Source organism: Carica papaya, chromosome 8 (genome assembly GCF_054855325.1).
Source record: "Carica papaya isolate Zhongbai chromosome 8, ASM5485532v1, whole genome shotgun sequence".
Classification (NCBI taxonomy): domain Eukaryota; kingdom Viridiplantae; phylum Streptophyta; class Magnoliopsida; order Brassicales; family Caricaceae; genus Carica; species Carica papaya.
In genome coordinates this window covers 30,748,667-30,767,833 of record NC_142316.1, presented here as the reverse complement: position 1 = coordinate 30,767,833, position 19,167 = coordinate 30,748,667, and the positions used below count along the sequence as shown (strand labels likewise).

The window sequence follows — 19,167 nt, the reverse complement described above, 5'->3', positions numbered from 1 at the left end:
TAATGCACGGCCATCCACTGGCCTCACTGCCATCCGGTGTGAAGATCCTTTTCACCGAGTTATCCTTCTGTTCTGAAAGGACCAGAAATCTACCCCTTCTGTTCCTTCCCAGCGCCAGGAAAAGATAGTGGGAGCAGCCTTTGAAATTTTTCCCCCAAGTTCGCCCACCCTTGTTCCAGTAGAAATCACTCAGAGCATTCAAAATCCATGCTACTTCCTCTTTGCTGAGAGTGATGGTTACTCTAATATCACGCCCATTTTCACAGATTCTGATTCCATCAAGTTTTTTTCCATCACAGACGATGTCAAAAGACTTATTTTCAATAAGAACAAATCTACTGGAATGTGTTGATAACATTTTGGTTGTGGCGAAACTATTTTGGGTCGGCCATACAGACCGCTGTAGAGTGACAGGAGCAAGATTTATGTTAGTTTGATGAAGGAGGTTTTAAGACTAGATTCCAGGTTGGAGAAAGATTTGTTGTTTAGAGAGAATTTTAGAGAGAGAGACTACTGCGTCGTGCAACCATCTTTTATTATGGTGCCCTAAAAATAGTCTATTTTTTCTGCATCGTGCACTACTGCGTCGTGCATTCTATATTCCATAATTAACTGATGGAATCTGAATACATGCTAGTAATTTCACTTAGAATTCTAAATGAATTTAATTTTTTATCACTTCGACTGATTTTTGGTCTCCTAGCTAAACTAGATGTAAGTTTCTAAATGAATTCCACAAAAGTTCTGTTTTGTTCCAAATATAGCTCTAGGTATCTCTCAACTACAAGAACAAAATAATCAGAAAAAAATATATATATATATTGCACCACCGTGTAACATCAAGAGTTGCAAATCTAAAACGGCAGAAAACATAAAAAGTCAAGACACACACATCCATTGTAACATAAACATAGGTCAAAATGAAAATAATAACCATAGGACAAATTCAGCCAACTATTTTGGAGCAAACTAGTCATGATAACTGATTATAATAAAAACTAGTATATTAAAGAGAGAAAAAAACCATGATTTACATAAACAAATTGGATCCATCAACCTAAAAATAAATGAATAATTCACGATTATCAGCATTACCCAGCTCCAATAATTCTCTTCAGCAGCTCCAGAAAAACTCTTACTTGGACAGATTCAAGAAGACCTCACTACTCAGTCATGGCGTGGGGATCTTATCATAATTTAGAGGTATCGCATACTTTAAGTACATACTTTTAAAGCTTCAGTCAATTTTGAAATGTTTCATAAAAATGAAAAAGAAAAGCTGATGCAGGCTTCAAAATAAAACAATCAGAAGATAGGTCACACATGACCGAGCTTGTTCATGGGAAAATAAAAAATCCAAATGACCCTGTGCCAGCTGAGTTGGCTGGTTGTACCATATAAATCCATTAAGGAAATAGCCTATGCATAAACATTATCTAACATGTAGAAGCTAAAACTAGTGGCGAGCATACTAACAACAAGCAAGAGTTTACCTGTTGAGAACAAAGGAAGTCCAAACCTGCCATCTTCTTTACATTGTAAATGCTGCACACATCTCCTGAATTCATAATAAGATAAAATTGAACGTAAGAAATTTTTACATCCAATGAGATAAAGATAGTGACACTGAAAAAATATGAACATACCATTATTACTAGTCATTGACAAAAATCCATTATTTGCAAGAGAACATAGCAAGTCAAATGAGATATTAAACATACCCTGCAACTGTAAGGAGCATACACCGCACTATACTCATGAGTAAAGCATGTAGCGCACAGATAAATGAGGAGCTTCTGATAGTGGCACAGAGACCTTGAGATTGTAGGAAAGAATAAGAAAGCAGTTTGCATGAACAATCAGATTCAGATGCCAATTATTTGAGTTAATTGCAAAGGCATATAGAGCAAGGAGCAAAATGGTGATGAAAGGAAGAAAGGAAAAAAAAGCTCTTTGTGAAAATTGAATTTCTTCCAACTAAAGAAATTGTCTGGATTACATAAACAATGACTCTCTTTTTAAATTCATTAACTTCCTCAGAGAAGTATACAGAAAGAATGGCCATAATTACAAGTGCCAAAACACCAAGGGGTTAACTTATATTAGCAATTTTCCCCTGGACGACAGCACTATCACTCTTACCTAAATAGTTGGATTACCATGAGAATGTACAGTATGCTGTCTTCATTAGAACATATTTAACTCTGACAGGTCATCCATAGGTATCTCAAGACCCATCAAGTCAATATCTTGTAATCCATCCTCATGGTCTTGCAGACCATCATCATCAAAATTGAACCAATCACCCCCTAGTCCTATGGAATCAAAATCCTGGAGCTGCAATTCTATGGGTTCCTTGCATTCTTGAGAAGAATCAAGACGTACGTCATCATGAAATCCTACTTCTCTTTTCTTGTCACTACTATTGGTTCCGACACCTCCAGAACCACTAGCTGAAGAATATACAGAATCAGTTGTTTTTGTAAGCTTGTTAACAAATCCATTTCCTGAACTTGTTAGTTGAGCTGTCTTCTGCTTGGGCTTTGATTTGGTTTTACGCTCTCCTTTAAAATTAACAAGTGTTACACGGCCACTTTTGGCAACAGAATTTTTAACTGAAGAATCTTTCTCTCTTTCTCTCTCACTTCTCTTTCCTTTAGTCCCACCTGAAAGAGTATTACCAAGAGACGACGTCATTCTCATATTAGTAGTGCCACCAACGTCATCAAGCAGGACTTCCTTCTTCTTCCCTTTGTTCAATATTGGACCAGTTTTGGCAAACTCCTGGTCAGAAGCATGACCAAGAGTTCCAAAAGTGTAGAAGGAACTCCTGCCAACTTTATCATTAAAGATATCGTGTTGCGCAGCCCTACCAGCAACAGGAACTGCAAAGGTAAAATATCATTTAGTAGACATGGATAAGCTGAGAAGCAAAACATAATGTTTGATGCAGATATTTTATGTAGGCTATGTTTGGACCAAATTAAGATTCTTTTTAGGATTTTTGTAATGAATTTATACTTAAGTGAACTAAGAGGGATGAAAAATTTATTATAAGACTATCAAAATTAAAGTCATAGGGAATTATTTGGAATCCATTGATAGAATCTAGAATTTGATTATTTATTTGGAATGGACTGCTATGAGCACAAGCTTTTCATTTTAAATGGAACTTTCACCATCTCCTGATTAAACTAGAAGTGGATTTCCAAATGAGTTCTAGAAAAATTCTTGATTTGTTCAAAAGATAGCTGTAATGTCAAAAAAATAAAAATAAAGAGAGTTTGCTTTTCTTCACAAGAAATAGAAGGTTACATAATGGAGGACAAGATAATCCCCCAAAAACCAGGGCAAGATATACAGCATCTAACCAATAAAAGACCTGTACTGAGCCCTCTTCTGTAGAGATGCACGAGTAACCATTTAGAGACTGTTCAGTTGCAGGGAATTATTTCGTGTTCTTAGTTTATATTCTCATTTTAAATATTTCTAGGAAAATTAGCAAAAATCTTGCAGATTTTTCAGATTGAAGAATAATAAAGTAATCTTTTGGACATCAGAAACGAGTGCAAAACAATCTTGTGTTTCTGTTTTTTTTTTCCTCTGCAGAATTGTGTCTGTTTTAGATGAACTGAATACTTATCAAACCAAAAAGAGCAGAAGAACAACCCCAATTAATACCTTTCTCTCTTGTTATCTAGCAAAACAGAAGTATACGAGATATGATGCCAAAAGGCAAAAATGATATAGAATGAGCACATACTATGTCAATAGATAAATTCTTCAAGATCCTGCTCAAGTAAGGTCAAGAAGAATTTACCTATTGACATAATATGTGTTCATTCTACATCGTTTTTGCCTTTTGGCAGCATGTCTCAAATACTTCTGTTTTGCTGCTTGGCACATATCATGTCAATAGATAAATTCTTCAAGATCCTGTTCAAGTAAGGTCATGAAATATTTATCTATTGACATAATATGTGCTCATTCTACATAGTTTTTGCCTTTTGGCAGCATGTCTCATGGTTTTTGGACTGCTTGGAATCAGTTGGGTCATAGCAGGTTCGGAGAGGGAAGAAATTTGGGCTTAGAAGGGCATCAGTGGCCAAATGAAGCAGGTGGAGATTATTCCTCGAACCATAATTTGGGTGGTATGAAATGAGAGAAATAGGAGACCATTTGATGGGGTTGAGGATACTGATGGTTTTGATATACTTAAAAATAGATAGTTCCAGACTATAATTTTTTTTTTTACGGAGTCATCCTATTTGTTCTATGGAGAAATTAACAACCTTATGAGTAATTTGATTGACATGTAAATTTTTGCACATGGGGGGCACCCTTTTCGTGCATATAGTAATATACTTCACAGTTTATATTGAAAAAAAAAAAGATAAATTCTTCAAGATAATGAAACAATTACAGAAAAATAGAAACCTGAGCGCCCAGACTAATTGAGAATTATGACATTCTGGTTGCACAAATAGGCAAAACAGTGTAGAATGAGCAATATTATGCCAATACATACATTCTTCAAGATCAAGAAACAATTACAGAAAAATAGCAAACCTGATAGTCCAGACTCTGATAAAGAGTTACGACGTTCTGGTTGCATATTTATGCCAGCTGCAGAACCAAAGCAGCTAGCATATTCAGCATCATTTCCCCAAGCAGGTACAGCAAAGAGAACATCTCGAATTGCAGGATCAGAAAAGCAACTTTTGCCTGTTTCTTCAAATTTATGACATCGGGCAAGAGTCCTCTTTATGAAAGCCATGGCGACTTGTTTAGAAACCTTTGTGACTCCACTTTTTGAGGCAGTACTTCCTCGTGTGGCCTGTCATTATAAGCCAAAGAAATATTTAATGCATCATAGTACAATGAAAATCGAAATACAATAGGATGATTTGGCAAGAAAGCCTTTATAAGTTTTCAAATAAAAAATATCAATAAGGTTCTCAAAACCCACTCTTTTTGGGAGCATGCATCAAGAATTTTAAAACAGAAATATTGTCTCTATAATCATAAAGCATGAAACAAGCTGCTATATTATAATCACCCCACACACTTAGCCCCTTCAAAAGATAAAGATTTAAAAGAACCAGAAGAACAGCAAAGTTTAGCAAGAAACAGAGAGGGGATATCATTCACAAAAAATGGAGAGGCAATAATCAATACATAATATGCAACCACACATGAACCATCATTTCAACTAAGCAAAACCTAAACCTAGGTAAAATTACCAACCATACAATAACTAAAAAGTAAAATACAAATGCACAAAACAATCCATTTAGTTCAATCACATTTCATTTCTAGGCAAGTCCTGCACTTTGAAGGAAAAACAATATGATTTTCATGTTGACTTATTCAAGGCAAATCCCACCAGTGCCTGAATTCTTTGTTGGTTGAATTTCTAATTCAGTGCAAAAATGAAACCACCCAAGAAATTCAAGGTAGGGATAGAAATAAATCAAACATAAATATTTATATTTCAAGACATACAAATTAATATATAGGATAAACAAGAATGGAATGATAGCTGGACCAAAAGAAACGATAGGGCATAAGAAGAAAATTTAGGAACAATGGAAGTAAAACAGTGTGGTGAAATGTGCATCTCGAATGTTTACAAGATGTTGGAATCGTTTTACTAACTAATTTGCTCAACAAGAAAGATGAAAGAAGTGTCTAATAAGTGAAAATTTTACCCAGAAGAGAAAAAAAAAGTTAATGACAAGATTTAGAATTTCACTTGTTGTTGAGTAATAAACTTATGTATCATCCCAACCCCTCAGAGGGTGACAATATATAAATTAAGATGAAATTTTTTTTTAAGAAAAGTTCCTCATGGATGAATTTGGTTTCATGTTTTTATAATATGGAGATAATTATGAAAGCTATTAGGAGGTATATAATAGATTCATAAAGAAGAAGAAAGACCGTATATTTTCTATCCGTCTTAGGAAATTATTAAAAAGAGTTTACGGGGTTCTTCATTAGGTACTGGAGAACCCATTTTGTATAAGGTTTCTCCATTTTATATAAGGTATTAATGTTATCAAGAAATTCATGACAACTATGATGCTAGTGTCAAACAAGTGGAAGCAACAAAGCTGAATTCCCAATCAGATACCATTTATATCAAGAAATTCATGACATCTGTCTAGTAGCTTTATTATAACTGATGAACTTACTTGACATATATAGGATAAAACTATCATTGTCCCAGAGAGGGTCAACTTTCAAAAAAGATAGATTTGACAATTAGTGGTCAAGATGTTCTCAGGAGCAGTATTAGTTAGAAGATGAATTATTCAAAACAAATTAGTGATTAAAAGGAATGTTATTCATACAATTAGAGCTGCTCTGACAAAATGTAATACACAAAACTTATCATTAATATAAGCTAAGGAATTTTAAGAACAATTACAAGCCAACTATTTTATATGGTAAAAAGTATACCAGAATGAAAAATAAAAAATATTCAAAGAATTAATTCATTGATATGAAAATAATGACTAAGAAATCAATTTATGTGTCAAAAATGAGGCATCATAAATGGTAAAGCTCACAGAAGTCACCAGCACCCAAGAGTGCATTATCCACTAATGGTCTCAAGAGAGATCAAGATAGGATCTGAGATTAAATTGGCACTGAAGTAATTAAAAAATAAATAACCTAGACAAGATGAGGTCCTTAATCCAGCAAGAAGGAGAAGCAATTGCCCTGTCTGCCAACAAACTCCTCTTAAATACTTTAGGATTAAAACAAAAATCGAGTTTGTATATAATGTGAAAAGCAATATCACGCTAGAAAACAGAAGCATATTGTTACATCGGATCTATACTCTAGTCTTTGGTATCACCAACAGTCATTCTTCTTTTTTTCTTCCCCGCCCCTCAACAACAGCCATTTTTAAGAGCTAAAAGAAAAACCCCCAGGTAAAGAAGTAACCAACTCAAACAACATGAATAAGCAACCAACTTCTTGGAATCTAAAAGTGTCTCCTCTTTCTCAGATCTACCGCAAGTAAATAATCTCAACAATAGCACCTCCTTGGTCAATTCTGAGACCCAAAGAAAATCCTCTAAGAAGCGAGGAGTGTCTAACTTAAAAACCGTAAAGCAAACCTCTTTTCCATATTTTACAAAAGCAAGTAAAGCATTGAGAGAGAAAGTGAGCTAGTGAGATCAAAGATTCACGCATTTCGTCAAAACTCCTACATATCCACCCAGAAGCATCACAAGCGAAGAAGTGCAAATGGGTTTCTGTAATCTAATCACCTCTCTCTCCAACAAAAAGGCTAACCTCCACCTCCCTAATCATCATTATACTATATTCCTCTTGTTAATATATTAAAAATAAGTTGTGTATTTTCTCTTAGCTTAAGTTTTGAGCACAACTGGTTAAAATTCTATTATTTAACATGGTATCAAGTCAACAGCCTAATACACCCTATTTCCATCAATTAATCAGCACAAAGTAGACTGGATCTATGCTTGATCTATGCATTTAACTTAGCAGGCTTGCACTTAAGGAGCTGTATTAATGTATAAGTAATATACTAGGAATTTTACTATTAGCTTAAACCTTTTTTTAGAAGAAAAAGTATAACTATTAGCTTAAACCTTCAAGAAAAGATCAAATCAACCATATCACTCAATACCCATAGGATCAATTCAAACTAAGATTGAATTAATCATTCAATCCAAATTTTGTCTATTCACCTCTTCCACTTCTTGCCAACAATCAATTACAGGTTTATCAATACAGGAAAAACTCCTTCTAGTCTGAAAAGGTTTGCGGGTAAATGAAAAACAATAATTCAGGCTTCTTTGATTGAATTTTTTTTTTTCCATTGGTTTAATCATTTTTCTCTTTAATAAGCAACACAAGGAGAAAGAAGCAAAAGGATTCAGTATTAAATTACCAGTCGCTTTCTGTAAGCCAGCTCTACAAGTCTGTTCATGGCAACCTCCTCAACCCTGTGCAAATCACACACTACTTAACCCTGAATGGATTTCAAATAATAATAATAATAACAATAATAGTAATAATAACAATAATAACAACAACAATAATAATGAAAATAATATATGCAATACTTAAACTGAAGAGTTAGAATCATGCTATCAGGAGAATTCTTGAAGTTTTCCGTACCGTTCGTTAACATTTGTTACTTCTTCCATTGCTTTAAGTATTTTATTCAAGTTCTCATTCTTTTTAGCAACCTATAAAATCAGCAAAATATAAGTTAAAAAAAAAAGAAACATTTCATAGAAGAAAAATAAAATCTAATTTTTCATAGAGTAAAGCTAACATAAACTAGGCACCAAAGGAGTGTAACCTATCTACAAAAAAAGATGGGCAACAAGTTAGTCAAATAGTCTAGCAAGTACCCAAAATTCTCTTCCAAAGAAAGAGAATGATCCTTCAATTAAATAAAGGATCTGGAATCAACAATCTCTAATTTAGCTAAAAGAAACACATTCCTCAAAAGCCCTCATATTCCCCTCTCTGTACACTACCGAAAAGACAGACAACGGAATGAGAGCATGAAGGTCCCTGTCAAAGCCCATAGCTCAGAGGAAACGCACACCACATGGAAATATATGTGCAGAAACCATGACACATGTTTTTTCTGGTTGATCAGAATAACTCATGGTAGTACAAGATTGCTGAAAAGTCCAAAATAGATAAAAGAAGAACTGCTTGCACAAGAAACTAAACTTAATTCCTATTGATAAAATGTTCAAATAAGGGAAAATACATCATCTAAAATCAAGAAGTATAAAAATAATTATTATTATCATTAACAAATAATAGATAACCTGTTGCTGAAGTCCCCTTTGAAGTTTAATAATTTCTTGATCAACCATTTCATCCTCCCCATCTGCCAGATCAGGCTGTGACGCAGCAACCATACAAGGTGAAAAAGGGGTAAAAAATGTCAGTAGAAAACAATTTCAAACATTGAGAGAAAGAGAGTACTAAAATTACATCATCCAATGCAATCACATGAAAATGTCTGAAGAAATCTTAAACCATGCAACTCCAACATGGACACCATAAAGAGAAATTTCAAAAATAATGAACAAACCTCAAAGTAAATGGAGGAAATAGAAAGAAGTGAAGAAACAAATGAACAAAAAACTTTTTTCTAAAGAAGAGAAAAAAAGAAATTCACTAAGTCCAAAACAATGCTGTATGCATATGGTTAACCTTCAAATTAAAGCTTACCACTGGTTCTACAAAAATGCCGATACTCTGCAGTTCCAATATGAATTTATCTTCCAAACATATTTTCTCATACTGGCAATCAAAGGAAGATACATCAGAAGACTCTGTTTCTACAGATAATGGCCCATTGCAGTTTCTGTGGAGCTCTGGAAGCATCCCAATTTCTGAGTTAATGCATCCATGACCACCTCTGAAATAATCTTCACTACATAATTCATTTTTAATGCTTGTCATCCTACCAAAGGAAACACTACCATTACAAAATGATCTACTAACAGGATATTGCTTCTGGTCTTGAAGTCCCAACATGGAATCATTTTCTAATCCAATCCTATCACTCTTTCCAGTCTCAATGTCAACAGGGGCACCTGTAGTACTAGAAGAATTATTTTTATTGTACTGAAGAGACATATTTCTTCCATCACTGTTTTCTTCATATTCTAAACTTTCATCTTCCATAATTAGAGAAGATAATACTCTTTGGTATAGTGGAGTAACTTCACTCTTTCCCTCTGAGTATAACCTTCCGCTAAAAGTACAACTGCCCTGAACTTGATCATCCAAATCAGCATTTCTTGTGGGCTCATCTGAATCAATTCCATCATGCAAGCTCCTTCTTCTTTCTCCAGAAAAAGCATTTTGAGATGGAAACCCTTCTTCATGTACCCTGTCACTCTGATAAGACTATGACTTAGAAAATAACACAAGCATAAACTATAAGGAAATTTAGTTAATACTCGCATTGTGCAGTAGAATAGAATTAAGTGATAGATATGGAAAGGCATGATGCAGAATGGTTCAAGTCTAGATCAGCTAAATAGATTAGAAATTATAATTTTTTTTGAATGTAAAATTCATTATAGTCTGGATTCGCTAAATAAATAAGAAATTATAATTCTTTTAAGATTTTATTCCTTTTCACCATTTAGTTTATCTATTATATTAGTAGATCTATTTCCTAAACCTATTAGTATTTTTGATATGGAAAGGCATGATGCAGAATGATTCAAGTATAGATTAGCTAAATAGTTTAGAAATTATAATTTTTTTAAATATAAAACATTCTATTTTGGATTCGCTAAATAGATTAGAAATTTACTTAGGAAACATTAGAAATACTTTCATAAATTTTTCAATAAAATATCTTGAAAGTTTCTTAATTTTCTACTTGTATGATACAGTCATGCCTTTAAGCGTGATACTTGGTACTTTTTAGATGTAATTCTAACAAACACTAGTTGTAATATCTAAATTTTTATCCCACAATTCCTAAATAAGCAAACTAACCCTATTTTTTCCTACATTAATTGGTACCAAAGTTAAAAGCTCTTGTACCAAATACCCAAAATACTACATTCAGACAACCCAAACTCATCTAACCAATTAAAAAAATCCAAAATTACAAAGCACATTTGTATCACAAAATTCCTAAATAGATGAGTTGAGGACCAGATCAACATCCATTTTCAAGACTCCATCTAAAGGTAAGGAATATCTTTGTATCAGGTGTGGATAGATGGAACACATGTTACCAATGCCTAAAAAAGATAACTTGCATTTGGAATGAAATAAAAGGAAGAGGTGCAAGAAAAAGACGACGGCCATCTATACTATGAGAATGATGGTTTAGCTCCTAGTGAACAAGTAAATACCTCTGTTTTGTAAGTAGCAAATTGTATATCAGCAGACTCTGAAATAGATAAGCAAGAACCACCATGTGTTCCTATTGTCCAAGATCTCTCTCCCTGCATGAAAGTTCAACGCAAGGAGAGAGTATGTTGATTTCATCCTATACCCAGGATTACGACTTTAAACAATTGTTGTTTCCAATTTTCTGCATTAAACAGACTAACAGAGCATCAAGTCTGTTTAGTTTTCATTGGGGAGCATAAAGATCACGTTTATCTCATTCACCACTTCAAAACTTGTAGCGATCTTTCTCCAACGAATGGAAAATGAAGCAGGATGAGTTAAGTTTGAATTGCCTAAGTAGATTAAAACTACAACTTTTAAAATATAAAATTATTGCACTATTTAGGAGTATTATTGAAGTTCTAGTCACTATAGAGTTTTATTGTTTTCAGTGTTTAATGTTCCTATTTTTATTAATAGTATTATTCCTAATCCTATTAGTGTTAGTATTACTTAATTTAAATTTTATTTAGAAAATGTTACTTAAGAAACATTCTGAATATCTTTATAATCACAAAGTTTGGTATATCTCTATAATCTCCCTTTTGTTTAGAGGACTAGAGAGCTAGATTTGTCTAGAGGACTAAAAGTCGAAATGAGAGAACAATGGAGGAAATTACTCTTATTTTTTGCAAATGGTATCCTAGTTTTCCACAAATAGGATGAAGAGGAGTTACTCAATCTTAAAGGTGGTTTGTTGTGCTTCCAAGTGGTCTCTGATCTCAATATTAATTTGACTAAGACTAAATTAATTAGATTGGATGGTGAGGATAATACTACTAGACTAGCAAATGTACTGATGTGCAGAAGGATAGAGTTGCCGATCAAGTATTTGGACTTGCTCTTGGGCGCAATTTATAAAGATATGAGAATGTGGGACCTGATCACAACAAAGTTTGAAAGAGGTTAGTGAGATGGAAAAAACATCTCCTTTGTAAAGGTGGTCGGCTTACACTAATGGAAAGCACATTGGCTAACCTTCTCATTTACTATGTCTCTTTTGACAATGCCTGTGAAGGCTTTTGTTTTTTAAATAAAAAGTATAAAATATATTAAAATAGTACCAAGGGAGTGCAGTCCTTATACAAAAATATTTACATTTCAGTTAATCTATTTATGACATACCCAAAATCCTCCATCCTATAATATTGAGCCAAAAAAGTAAAACCATCTATCTCTAATCTTCATTAAATCAGTAACAACCCCATCAAAAACCCTCTTATTTTCTTTCTTTCCAAATAACTCATAAGATAGTCAAATGAATCAAATTAATAGATTTTTTCTTTTTACAAATACCTTCCGACGCTCAAATCTCATCCCCGACCGACCCCGACATCACCTAACTAATCCCCAAAAGGTTATAAATCAAAATCCAAATATTATAAATTGCAAGGCACCATAACAGGAGATAGTTGCAAGATTTAGCCTCTTGCTTGCACATGAAACAACCATTCACCATCACACTTCCAATTCTCATCAAATTGTCAATCGTCAAGATGCATTTTTCGCAAACCGCGAAAAAGGCAATTTTAGGCATGTTCTCAAATCTCCCACTCTTAAGCGAAAACACCTCATTTTTCTTTAGTTTCTAGACAATTTGATCCCTCTCCATATTCACATTCACCTTAGAAAACAAGTAAAGAAGATCTTCATACTCCGCCAACTCCCAATCATTGAGATTCCTCACCATCTCCACGCACCACCCCCAAGCCAAATTCCCACCCCCATAAGCCTTCTCCATAGAGATACCTTTCTCCATTGAAATAGCAAACTACACACCCCACCCCCCCAACCCAATCATCTAACCAAAACCTAATCTTATTCCCCCTACCAAGCTTCCATTTAATACATTCAAGCAATTTATTCCATCCCAAACTGATTTCCTTCATAGACCAACACCATTAGATCTGCCCATACCATTCCAACTACTACTAACATCCTATTTCCCCCAATGAGCTTCCACCACACTCTTCCAAAGTCTCTCCTACTCACTCAAATATCTATAAATCCGTTTCCCATGGAGAGCCCTATTCATCTTAACAAACACTCGTTGGCTTTTTCACCTCAAACCAATTCACCAAATAATATCTCTTACTCTCATCATTCCCTTGAAGTAAACGACATTGTATTTTTTACAATTTTTTTAGCAATCTTTATCGGTATTGTGATAACTGATAAAATATATATAGAAATGTTGGAATGAATCCTTTTAATGAGTGTTAGCCTTCCTCCCTTAAACAAAGAATTCCTCTTCCAACTGGCCAACCACCTCTCAAATAACTCAATCACTGGATTCCAAAAAACATCTTTGTATTTAGAACCGAGGGGCACACCTAAATATTTGATGGGGAGTTTGGCCATTCTACAACCTGACAAACCGGCTATAAGTATCGTCATTCCCCCAGTCTCCAATTTTCACCATTTCTAGCTTATTTAAATTGATGTTCCAACCCGAGACTCCTTGAAAACGCAGGAGAACACATTTTAGGTTTAGAAACATCCTCTCATCCTTTTGAGAAAATATCAAGGTACTTCAGGTTGTTGATTTCTTCTCCTCACTTTAACCCCACGTAACAGCTCCTACTCCTTAGCTCTCTTGATCATCATCTCCAAAGTTTCCATAACAATGATGAAAAGTAATACAGAAAGAGGGTCAACTTGTCTTAAACCGCGGGTAGCTTTGAAAAAGGACGATGGCCTCCATTGATCATCACCGCTAAAGTGGGGGTGGATATACAAGAACACATCCACTTTTTCCATTTCCAACCAAACCCTAGTCTCCCCAACATATAATCCACAAAATACCAAACTAACATGATCGTAAGCCTTCTCCATATCTAATTTTCAAAATGATACCCTCATTTTTATTCCCCACAAGATCATCCACAACTTCGTTAGCAATCATCACAGCATCCAAGATCTATGTCCCTTCCGGAAATGCATTTTCACTTTCACCAATAATGGAGCCCATAACACTAAACATATTTTCGACAAGACTTTAGAAATCAACTTATAAATACATCCCACCAAGGTTATTGATCAGAAGTCTCTTTTTTTTTTAAATAAGATCTGAAGTCTTATATCTTTTGCTTCACTTTTTGCTATAAGTAACAATACCTGTGAACGTTGTTTTGGAATCCATTCAATATGGATTCTTGTGACGTAATTCAAACAATAGAACGAGATATCATATAGTGGCTTCAGAGGAGATTAAGAAACCATTGCATTATGGTGGTTTGGGATTGAGATTTTTCATGGATATAAATAAGATGCTACTAGGCAAGTGGCTTTGACGGTTTATAAAACAATGGTACTCTTTGGAGAGGGGTAATTGAGGTGAAGTTTGGTACTGTGGATAGAAGTTGGTGTTCTAGAATTTCCATTGCCAACCCTCCATTTGATGCATTCCTAAAATTTATCTCTCCCGATACAAATTCTTTTCCACATCTGTGGATAAAGGTTGGTGTTCTAAAACTTTAACAAGACACATGGAAAGGGATGTGGAAAAGAATTTGTGTCGGGAGAGATAAATTTCAAGAATGCATCAAGTGGAGGGTTGGCAATGGGAAAATAATCAGCTTCTGGTCGGATCTTTGGTTCAGAGATGGAGCGTTTAGAGATCAACTAACTCATATTTTTCATATTGCACAAAACAAAGTCATCACAGCCACTGAGACATTCACTCGGGGATGGCACATAAAGTTGATAAGAAACCTTAATGAGTATGAGATTAATGAGTATGAACCCCTTCTTAGCTCTATATTCAGTCTATCTGAATAAAATCAATTTTTTTTTTGAAATAAAAAAAAATATCATTCCAAATGTACCAAAGGGGTACTGCCCAATATACAACAGTTACAGCTCAATCAAATAATCTAAAACCATACCCAAATCCTCAAGATCCTAAATATCATGTTCTAAGAATAAAGAACCAAAAAGATAAAACCATCTATCTTTGATGTTGTTAAAATTATTTTCTATCCCCTTAAAAGCTCTTAAATTTCTCTTTTTCCACACAACCCACATTAGAAATAATGGAATCAGTATTAAATATTTTTTCTTCTCACACAATCTAGCCCAAGCCCACAATTCATCCTTAACTGACCCCGCTATAACCCATTTTATAAATAGAAGTCCATAGATCATAAACCAGCGGACACCACAACAATAATAGATGGTTACAAGATTCATCATAACATTTGCACATATAAGATCTATTCACCAAGCATCTCCCCCTCATGAGCATATCTATTGTTAAAACACTTCTTCTGCATGCTTCCCATACAAAAAAAGCCAATCTTGGAGGTGCTTTAGTCGTCCATGCTTGCTTAAACGGAAACACAGAATCTGCATTCACCTTTCCACCCTGAAGATGACAATATAGGGATTTCACAGAAAAAATCCCATATTTCTCCCTCGTCCACTGTTTATAATCATCCCGGCCCCCCACTTTTATTTCAGATAATAACAGATATAGTTGCTGAAACTCATCAATCTCCCAATCATTCAAATTTCTCTTCACCTGCACATCCCACCAGCTATGGTCTCCATTTTCCACATACGCCTCCCTTAGTGTCATATTTCTGTTCTGAGCAATCTCGAAAATTCTTGGAAATCTATCTTTAAGTCTAACATTTCCAACCCAAATATCATCTCAAAACCTTATTTTTAAACCATTTCCAACACACCATCTAGTACCTTCCTCAAAGGCTTTCCTACCTTTTAATATATTCTTCCATAAACTACAGCCATGGGTTCTCCCATCCACACACCAACCATCTCTCCCACCCCTTGCACCCCATCTAGCCCCCACCACTTTACACCATAATCTGTCACCTTCCTTACAGTTTCTCCATAACCATTTTCCTAACAAAGCATTATTCATTTGAACAATAGATCTCAACCCCAATCCTCCACTTTCTATAGGGTTTTTTACCTCCTCCCATCTTAGTAAATGATATTTCTTTTTATCTATCTCATCACCTCATAAAAATCTGCATTGCATTGTTTCCAGCTTTTTTGCAACCTTGGATGGAATAGTTAACACCGAAAGATAATAAATCGGTAAATTAGCTAAGGTACTTTTAATTATCGTCAGTCTTCCACCCTTTGACAGAAAATTCATCTTCCAGCCCGCCAATCTCCTCTCAAACATCTCAACAACCGGATCCCAAGTTTTAGAGTCTTTGAATTTTGCACCCAAAGGAAGACCAAGGTATTTTAAAGGCAAATCACCCACTCTACAACCCAACACATCCGCCAACTATCTCTCCTCTCTCCTATCCCCAATTTTTACCAATTCCGACTTTGTCATATTAATTTTTAATCCCGAAACCATTTGAAAGCACAGGAGTATACATCGAAGATGAAGCATGGTCTCAATACTTGGTTGGCAAAAAATGATAGCATCATCCGCAAAAAACAAATGCGATACCTCAATTTTCGTATTCTTTTTGCCAACCATTACCCCTTTTAGCATATTAAGCTCCTTAGTCATAATCTACTAAAAGCTTCCATGACGATAATAAACAACAACGGAGACAGTGGATCACCCTGTCTTATCCCACGGGAAGCCTTAAAAAAGGAAGAAGCTCCCTCATTAATCATCACAGCAAACGAGGTAGTAGAAATGCACTGCTTTATCCATTTCCTCCACCGATCTCCAAAACCCAATCTGCCCAACATATAGTCCACAAAATTCCAATTTACATAGTCATAAGTCTTTTCCATGTCGAGTTTGCACACAATACCTTCCCTTTTGTTGCTTACCAATTCATCAAACACTTCATTTGCCACCAAAACAGCATCAAAAATCTATCTACCTTCAATGACTCTTTCCAATCACTTTCCCAAGCACCTTTGCCAATCTTCTAGCCAAAACCTTCGATATTAGTTTATACAAACAACCCACAGGACTAATAGGCCGATATTCTTTTATGCTTTTAGCCCCATCAAATTTTGCAATCAAGGTTATAAACATAGAGTTTAAAGCTTTGACAAAGGACCCCTGAATCATAAAATTCTTCAAAACCAGCAGCAATGTCTCCTATAAGTACTTCCGAAAATTCCTGAAGAAACCTCATATTAAATCTGTCCGGTCCCGGAGACTTATCCCCATTACACAAACAAAGTGCCTCATGGATTTCCTATAATGTGAACCTTTGTTCGACGTAACTTCTATTTTCCTCATCCAGAGTACTGAATTGAAGGTTATCCAGTCCTAGTCTCCATCTAACATCTTCCTTATACAGTTGTTCAAACTGGTCTTTTGCACGCTGTCTCATCTCCCAATTTCCTATTATAATTCTATCATTGCATACGAATTTGTCAATATAATTTCTTCTTCTTCTGTAATTTGCTAACCTATGGAAATATCTAGTATTCCGGTCCCCTTCTTTTAACCACTTTTCTCTAGACTTTTGACGCCATGAAATTGCCTCAAGATTCAGTTTGAAAGCAACCTTCCTCCTCAATTCCTCTCTTTTAATCCCATCCTCCACCCTAACAGTACCGCACTCCTCAAGTTTATCAATTTCAGCAATGCCCATATTTTTATTTCACTTTTAACAGCCTTCAATTTTTCTGCAAATACAAAACTAGCCTTTCCTTGCACCTATTTCGTCTCCCATACTTCTTTTATCAATTTCCTACACCCCTCAACTTTTTAACCACTTGTTATCAAATCTATCTGAATAAAAGCAATTATCAACTAAATTAGAGCCTCAAGGCTACAAATATGTATACGGTTAAGTCTTTTTACAATTGCTTGGTTAACAACTATTCCACTGAGCTCAATTTGACGCACAAGAAAATTTAGAAAGTGAGTGCTCCCCCCCAGAATTGTTTTTTTTTTTTGTTGGGAGATATGAAGAAGATGTATTCTCACAATTGATAGGCTAATGAAAAGAGAAAAAATTATATTGAATGGATGTTTTCTATATAAGGACGCAGAGGAGTTTTGCGATCATATCTTGTTGTGGTGTCCGTTGGTGTATAAGTTATGAACCATGGTGTATGAGTTATTGAGAATCAGTTGGGCTATGACCGGTAATGTAAAAGATGAGACATGGGTGTGGAAGGTTATTAGTGGTGAGAAGAAACAAATGGATCCCACTCCCCTTACTATTTTTTGGTTTGTGTGGAAAAAAAGAAATAGGAAAGCTTTTGGGGAATGAAAATTAATTTGATAGAGCTATAGATAGATGGTTCCAGACCTTGCATTTATTGATAACAGATCATTCTTTGTGATCTATGAAGGATTTTGGAAACTGTTATGGATGCAAATATGGAAGACACAGCAAGAATAGGAAATTGACGTTCAATTAAATATGAAATCCTAATTAATATTAGATTTCTAAATAATTTGAATTCTAATTAGTATAAAATTCCCAAATAATATATATTTTCTATTAGTATTTGATTTTTCAATTAAATATGAAATCCTAATTAATATTAGATTTCTAAATAATTTGAATTCTAATTAGTATAAAATTCCCAAATAATATATATTTTCTATTAGTATTTGATTTCTAAATAATGTAATATTTCTAATATTTAGTAGAGTATTACTAATTAGATTTAAATTCTAAATTAGATTAACATTCTAAATAAGAATTGTAACCTCTAGATAAAGGAGAATGTTTGCTATTAATAAAATAAGTCATAATATTATTTTAAACTATAAGATTGAATGTCTTTCTAATGATATCCAAGGTAAAAACTCCTTTTGATAAACTATAATTTATTTTTGCAAAATAGATTACTCTCGCAATAAGAACAAGGGTGTTAACCCTCTCTTAGAAGACGATTTTGTTGTTAATCGTCCGGTGACATGATCCTTAATAAGGGAATATAACAATTTGATATCAGAGCCTAACACAATGTGCGACTCTACAATAATAGAAGATTTACAATTGATAGTAAAGGAAGCTCTCGCCGCAAATGAAGCACAGACAGTAAGAATCAAAAGACGCTAAGGTAGTCAACTGCAAGAGTTATCCTTGCAATTGAAGGAGATGTAAGCTGGAATTGGTCAGAACATGTGAATCGTTTCGGAAGGAACTGCTAGTAGTCATAACCTGCGAAAACAACCGCCCCAAGCATTTCACGCGGGAAGTCATTCACAAGGCACAAATCATCACCCAGGTAAGGTGGTTATTCCTTGCTACACTATATTAGACTTTCCAACCTTCGATGGTTCTCAAGATCCTTTGATCTGATTACATCGATGTG

The 19,167-nt window shown here is 34.6% G+C and overlaps 1 protein-coding gene across 8 annotated transcripts in view; it reads right to left on the bottom strand.

Annotated features, from left to right (window-relative positions):
* The window catches only part of LOC110822846 (uncharacterized), a 38,581-nt gene that overhangs the window by 5,395 nt on the left and 14,019 nt on the right, over positions 1-19,167 (bottom strand). For 4 of the 8 annotated variants that reach the window (XM_088208923.1, XM_088208921.1, XM_088208920.1 and 1 more), the window contains 6 exons: positions 9,244-9,918; positions 8,835-8,909; positions 8,164-8,234; positions 7,934-7,988; positions 4,570-4,837; positions 1,940-2,885 (listed from right to left, as the gene is read on the bottom strand). In XM_088208923.1, the coding sequence (XP_088065049.1) occupies positions 2,188-2,885; positions 4,570-4,837; positions 7,934-7,988; positions 8,164-8,234; positions 8,835-8,909; positions 9,244-9,918 (1,842 nt within the window). In that variant the 3' untranslated portion in view covers positions 1,940-2,187. Of the gene's footprint in view, positions 1-1,493; positions 1,559-1,721; positions 1,816-1,939; positions 2,886-4,569; positions 4,838-7,933; positions 7,989-8,163; positions 8,235-8,834; positions 8,910-9,243; positions 9,919-19,167 lie in introns of those variants that run through there. The other 4 variants (XR_015813809.1, XR_015813811.1, XR_015813810.1 and 1 more) reach the window with 2 other exon arrangements.